At 39.5% G+C, this 7,337-nt stretch overlaps 1 protein-coding gene across 1 annotated transcript; it reads left to right on the plus strand.

Annotated features, from left to right (window-relative positions):
* Positions 1-266: 266 nt before the first annotated feature.
* Positions 267-2,283, plus strand: LOC120942654 (hemoglobin subunit beta-2-like). The gene is made up of 3 exons (XM_040355605.1): positions 267-432; positions 691-913; positions 2,065-2,283. The coding sequence occupies exons 1-3, from the start codon at positions 341-343 to the stop codon at positions 2,191-2,193; spliced, it is 444 nt and encodes a 147-aa protein (XP_040211539.1). The 5' UTR covers positions 267-340; the 3' UTR covers positions 2,194-2,283.
* The last annotated feature ends 5,054 nt before the right edge of the window (positions 2,284-7,337 follow it).

Genomic DNA, 7,337 nt, shown 5'->3' on the forward strand with positions numbered 1-7,337 from the left:
ATGTAAGTTCTTTTTACAAAAAAATATTTTCATGTCACTTTAAAAATTATGATTATTATGCATTCAAAATAACAACATACATTAAAAAAAATATGTACAAAATTATTATCTGCAAGCTATTGTTAGATGTTTAAAAAAAATTATTAAGAATTTACAGAAGAAAATGATTTATACTCATCAGATATGAAGAGCCGCGTGGAGTTAACATGACACAGCAAAAATCATACTGGGTGTGACTTGGCAAAGTTGACTATAAATCAGGGTTAAAATTGTGAACGAGCAGAAGAGTTACTAAACTTCTCATTTGAATCCTCAGCAACAGCTAAACCTCATCGCCAAAATGGTCCACTGGACAGCCAATGAGAGAGCTGCTATCACCTCAACATGGGCAAAGGTCAGCATTGAGAATGATGGTGCTGAAGCCCTGACCAGGTAAGCTAATTATTTATCTTTTACCTAATCTCTTCACCTAACTCTTTCTATAGCTGTAATTAAAAATTGTAACAACTAAACTGTTTAAACCCAAATTAAACACAAATGTAAAATTTCTTTCATACATTTTGCTCACATAAACCTTTGATCTTTGTAACATACTGCTATATGGGAGGTTCAAATAATTTGCAAAAATTGTAGCTAATAAATAATTGATGAACATGACAATAATAAACCAATCATTTACCTACCCTTTAGGCTATTTCTCGTGTACCCCTGGACCCAGAGGTATTTCAGCAGCTTTGGAAAATTCTCCAGTGCTAGTGCCATCTCTAGTAATGCCAAAGTCCGCGCTCATGGCAAGAAGGTGCTCGGAGCTATTGGCAAAGCTATTCTGCATCTGGATGATGTGAAAGGCAATCTGGCTCAACTCAGCAAAGAGCATGCTACTGAGCTCCATGTGGATCCTGAGAACTTTAGGGTAAGTTTATTGCAATGCTGTTATAGCAGAAATTATAGATTTTTGGTTTTTAGTTATGGATAGAGAGTGGAGAGGGATTGCTGATTGTGTCCCCATTATAGAGATTCACCTTCTCTATTTGTCCTGTTTACCGTTTTCATTGAAAGTAAAAGAAAATCCCACATTTTGGGTTGTCCCCAAAAAAGTAATAGAGGGAAAATCTTCCAATGAAGACACTAGTACTGGGGACGTGAGTAGCCCCAAGGAATTTCCTTTGCAGGGATTTTCTCTCACTTCCTGTTCAGCTATGGGTCAGGATAATAAGGTACAATCTCCACAATGGGACATAGATGGCAAAAAATAATAATCTGACAGGGGTTATAACACCCCCTTGCTCTATCCGGAATAAAAAAAAAAGTTTTCTTATAGTTCTACTTTAAGTATAATGTGATTTTTAAGTATACTGAAAAGTCACAACACCATCTATTTTTTCTAAAACTGTTGTTTTTCTTTTATTACATAAAAATTGTATTATGTGTATTTTAGCTGAGTAAAGCATTTTTAAACTTCTTTTAGTTTAATATTTATTTGCATTTGAGTTGCCTGTTCTACTACTACTGAACTATTGGTGTCGGTGCTGAACCGAAACTAAAAAGATGTACAGTACATAGCTGCATGAATTTTTTTTTTTTTTTGCTCAAATGAAATATAATTTTAGAATGTTATATGTAATAAAATATTTTTTTTTTGGAAAAGATAGATGGTGACTTTCCAGTGTCCTTAAATATCCCAACATAATGAATAATGTTAAAATACCATATTTTCCTACTATGTTTTGTTAACTCGAACCAACAACTTAAAACCCATAAATTATGTAAATCAGGTGCATAAAAATTTGTGATAAATTACTAAATGCCTGATCCACAAAGCTGTGTTCAACATTAAACACACAGTCAGACTAAGAAAAGTATAGGAAAAATGCATTTATCTTACTTTGCCAGTCTGGTATGAATACAAGATAACTGATTTTGGCAAATCGTTCCTTTTCAAGTATTAGGCAGGAGATCTGGTCTTACGTGAGCTATGTTACTGGTAACTTATTTGGCTATGATGAACAATAGGGTATGATAGAATAAAAGGTAATTTAGTAAATGGCTTTTCTGTTTCCACAGCGTCTTGCCGAAGTGCTGGTAATTGTCTTGGCTACCAGGCTGGGAACTGCCTTCACCCCTCAAATCCAGGCTGCCTGGGAGAAATTCAACAACGTTTTGGTGGCCGCTCTCAGCCATGGATACTACTAAATCCTCAAAACACTGAGACTTGACATTATTGGCAACAAATGCTTCTGTGATTTGTTCATTTTCAATAAAGCTTTCCATTCATAAATCAAATGTTTTCTCTTTATATAATATTAATATTTTATTATTAATATATACCGTATCTACCAGGAGTCTGTGGAAATCATGGGTTTAAAAAAAAAAAATATCAAAAAACAAAGTATACCACAACACATCCAAAAAATATCTATAAGCTGAAATTGTTATAAATGCAGGATCAGACCAAAACTCTTCCTAAACACTACACACTATACACTACACAATATGTATTACATATTGTATGCATACATATGTATTTCATATGTAATACCGTCACAGACATGAACCTTGAACTAAACTATTTGTGTAACAAAGACATAAAAATGCAAATCATTATGAATGTAGAAAAAAATATTTATTATATTGGTTTAACCGCTTGCCGACCGTATAACTTACAACGGGGCTCAAAATTTCAAGTCCTGAGCTACTAGCCAGGCCCCAAGGGTTACTCGCCACCAGTTACACCACCCAACCCCTACCCTGCCCCGGCCCAAATTCTGCCTCTATTCACGTCCTGACAATGACAATGTTTTATGCAGAATTAAGTTACAAAAATAAATATTAACAACAACTTTATCAGTGAGAAAACAATTGGTTGTGAGTGTCACCGGCGCAAAAGGAAATAAATAAATAAATAAATGTGAACTGTGATCTGCTGCAGTACTGTGTGCCCTTAGTGGGGGTCAATAGTGCTCTAAGAAGAAAAATGTTACTGCGCTAATCTAATTATCCAGAGGTATTTAATCTCTGGGAATATGGACATAAGTGAAATATCAGGGCCACAATGTACCCAATCTTAAGTGTGAATAACCTGAATAACAAACAATAAAAAATATAAGAAATATATGAGTCATACAAACGTGACACAATGATTTCAAACTTGAATCATATATCTAGATCAGTGTGTCAGCATACAATCCATATGCCACAGTGCTTCTATGAGAAAAATGGCTGTTGCTGCTACTGACCAACCAAATAGTGAAAACAATACGAAAGATATTACAAAAAAAAATAAAAAAAATAAAAATATTATATATATATATATATGTGTGTGTAAAAACCCAATATGCAGTACGCCAACTGCACCGTGAGTTGTCCAATAACCGATATTGGAACAAAATAAAATAAATATCAATAAAAGTGAAATAATTATCAAACAACCATACAAATGTGCAATGTGCTGGCTGCACTTAAAAATAGTCCAAATGACAGGCAATCTTGCTCTTATACAATAGGTTCCAGCAAACACAAGGTTCAATGTTGGTAATGCTGTGTACAGGAAAGTGCCGCTATCTCTTCCACCCGACAAAGATGTGCCACCATCACCAATGGTTAAAATCAACACTCACCAGACCCCAGATATTATTAGGCTCCAAAGTGGTGTCTTTTCTTTGTCGGTCAGTGGGTGTTGCCTCCTTTTCCCTTTTACAAGGTGTCATCAATTCCTCAAAAACAAGGGGCTCATCATGGTGTAGTATATTAAAATATGTATTTATTTAAAAAAGGTAAAAAAATATATTGTAAGTGTTATATTTTTTTACCTTTTTTAAATAAATACATATTTTAATATACTACACCATGATGAGCCCCTTGTTTTTGAGGAATTGATGACACCTTGTAAAAGGGAAAAGGAGGCAACACCCACTGACCGACAAAGAAAAGACACCACTTTGGAGCCTAATAATATCTGGGGTCTGGTGAGTGTTGATTTTAACCATTGGTGATGGTGGCACATCTTTGTCGGGTGGAAGAGATAGCGGCACTTTCCTGTACACAGCATTACCAACATTGAACCTTGTGTTTGCTGGAACCTATTGTATAAGAGCAAGATTGCCTGTCATTTGGACTATTTTTAAGTGCAGCCAGCACATTGCACATTTGTATGGTTCTTTGATAATTATTTCACTTTTATTGATATTTATTTTATTTTGTTCCAATATTGGTTATTGGACAACTCACGGTGCAGTTGGCGTACTGCATATTGGGTTTTTACACACACATATATATATATATATATATAATATTTTTTTTTTTTTTTGTAATATCTTTCGTATTGTTTTCACTATTTGGTTGGTCAGTAGCAGCAACAGCCATTTTTCTCATAGAAGCACTGTGGCATATGGATTGTATGCTGACACACTGATCTAGATATATGATTCAAGTTTGAAATCACTGTGTCACATTTGTATGACTCATATATTTCTTATATTTTTTATTGTTTGTTATTCAGGTTATTCACACTTAAGATTGGGTACATTGTGGCCCTGATATTTCACTTATGTCCATATTCCCAGAGATTAAATACCTCTGGATAATTAGATCAGCGCAGTAACATTTTTCTTCTTAGAACTTTATCAGTGCCCCTCAGCACAGCCTCACCAGTGCCCATCAATGCAGCCTCGTCAGTGACCATCAATGCAGCCTGACCTGTGCCCACCAATGCTGCCTTACCTGTGCCCACCATTGCAGCCTCACCTGTGCCCACCATTGCAGCCTCACCTGAGCCACAATTGCAGCCTCACCAGTGCCCACCATTGCAGCCTCACCAGTGCCCAATATTGCTACCTACCTTTGCTCACCATTGCAGCCTTACTGTGCCCACCATTGCAGCCTCACCTGTGTCCACCATTGCAGCCTCACCTGTGTCCACCATTGCAGCCTCACTGTGCCCACCATTGCAGCCTTATCTGGGCAGAGGAAGAGGAGAGCTGCGTGATCACAGAGCGGGATCATGGGCAGATCCAGAGTCTAGTCTCGGGGGGGCACTGCCAGAAAATACCGAAAATACCCTTTTTTGGGGGCAATTTATCGGGGAAATGGCTGGTGTTGGCGCTTCAATCATCAAGGCACCAATGGTTATTATGGTGTCAGGATTGAAGCGCATTATTTCTGTTATTACATAGTTCAACTCACCATAATGCAGAATCAGTGGGAGCCCTGAGCGTGTCACTTTCCACGTCGCCTGCCACCAAATGCGGATTGTAATTTGCCACGTCACCTGTCCCCGGATGCAGATTGTCACTTGCCACGTCACCTGCCACACGCTGTGAATTGTCACTTGCCACATGTTGCGGATTGTAACTTGCCACGTTGCCTGCCACCAGATGCAGATGGTCACTTGCCACATCACCTGTCACATGTTGCAGATTGTCACCTGCTGTGTCACTTTCCTGCTTAGGCGGTCTCTTGCTGTGTCCCAGTGTCAGGCAGCAGATTACCAGTCAGGCAGCAGAGAGATGATGTAATCTCTCTGCTGCCCACAGCTGCCTGCACAGTGAGGGCAGAACTGCAGGAATGCAGGGTGGGCGCTGGGCCGCTCCACGCATCGCCCTGCGTCCACTCACCAACCGAGTCGCCCGCGCTCTCACCCGCGGAGCCGCCCACACTGTCACCCGCAGAGCCGCCAGCACTGTCACCTGCGGAGTCACCCCCACTGTCACCCGTGGAGCCGTCTGCTCTCTCACCCGCATTCTCAAGGGGGCAATTGCCCCGTTGCCCCCTGGATCAGCCCCTGAGCAGGATAGCCCACTGTTACAGCTTACAATACAATTGCCTTTGCTCCGCTGGCTGTCATACACAGCCCCACCTCCCCCTGACCCAGAGCCTGTGATAGACAGAATGCTGGTCCAATGCTGGGATGCGTTCTGTCTATCACAAGCTCCAGGTCAGGAGGAGGCGGGGCTGTGTATGATGGCGATTGTAATGTAAGCTGTAACAGATGGCTATCCCGTTCTGTGATCCCGTGGCTCTCTTCTTCCTCCATGCTCTCTTTCTCTGGGGCAATCACTGGGAGAATAGCTCCTGATCAACCCCACCAGCCGGAGGTGCTGCCCCCCGCTCCCAGGTAGCCCAACGTTTTGATGCGTTCCAGTGCACTTGTTATGCAGTCCAGTGCATTTTTTCTCCCTCTATTTTCTTAACCTTAAATAAAGGACATGTATGTTTTAGTGTGTTTTTGGTGTGTTTAGGTGTGTTTCAGTGCATTTTTGATGCGTTTTGTTACTATCGATTGTATCGATTCTGATTCATATGGGACATAAAATCTTCTAGGTCCTCTAAAGTCCCTTCCCATATTAAAAACGAATTGTCTATATATCTTCGGTAGAGTTTTAATTGTGGCCAGTCACCTGTCAAAATATCTTCATCCTCCCATTTTGTTTAGAAAGATGTTAGCCACACTGGGGGCATACTTAGCCCCCATGGCAACACCTTTCACCTGATTGAAGAAATCCCCACCATACCAGAAGAAATTGTTGGACATGGCCATCTCTAGCCCTTCTACCAAAAACTTAATCTGAGAGGATCTCAGGTTGGCATATTTATGCAGGGACTATTTGACTGTGTCCAATGCATCAACCTGTCTAATGTTAGTGTAGAGGGACTCAACGTCCGCTGTCACCAAAAGATGATCGATCCACGCAAACATCCTTTAATAATTTCTTTAGTTCCTTGCCATCCTTTAGAAAAGCCTTTTTTTTTTTTGCTGTTATAGGTTGAAAAAAGGTGTCAAGATACTCACCAATCCAGGAATATAAGGAATTAATACCACTGATGATAGGTCTACCCAGTGGCGAAACCGGGTTTTTGTGCAATTTCGATATTTTGCTTCCTTTTTATCCAAAATTTCCTTCTTGACACCCTTTTTCAACCACTCCTCCAGCTTCTTTTTAATTTACATTAGGGATTTCCCGAAAGTTTTTTGTATGTGTCTTTATCATTCACTATCCTATTCATTCCTACTTTATAGTCTGAGTTCTTGAGCACTACCAGCCCTCCGTCCTTATGTCTAATAACTATTCCCTTTTTTTTGGAATGCATAATTGTTGAAACCTTTGTAATGAAAAGGAACTCCTTAATAGCTATAGAAGTCAGTGGATCACATGGGGTTACATTTTTTTTTATCAATAACAGTTTTATTGGTCATTGGTTCAAGTTTACAAGACTTACAGCCGTTTGGTACAGTTGACAAGCATCAAACAAAACAGGAAAAAGTACAATAACCATAGAGTGGGGAATGTCCAATATCTGTGCATGATATACATCACTATGCCTGGGTCTTTTGCGTTCTG

The sequence above is a fragment of the Rana temporaria genome, chromosome 6, assembly GCF_905171775.1.
Source record: "Rana temporaria chromosome 6, aRanTem1.1, whole genome shotgun sequence".
Taxonomy (NCBI): domain Eukaryota; kingdom Metazoa; phylum Chordata; class Amphibia; order Anura; family Ranidae; genus Rana; species Rana temporaria.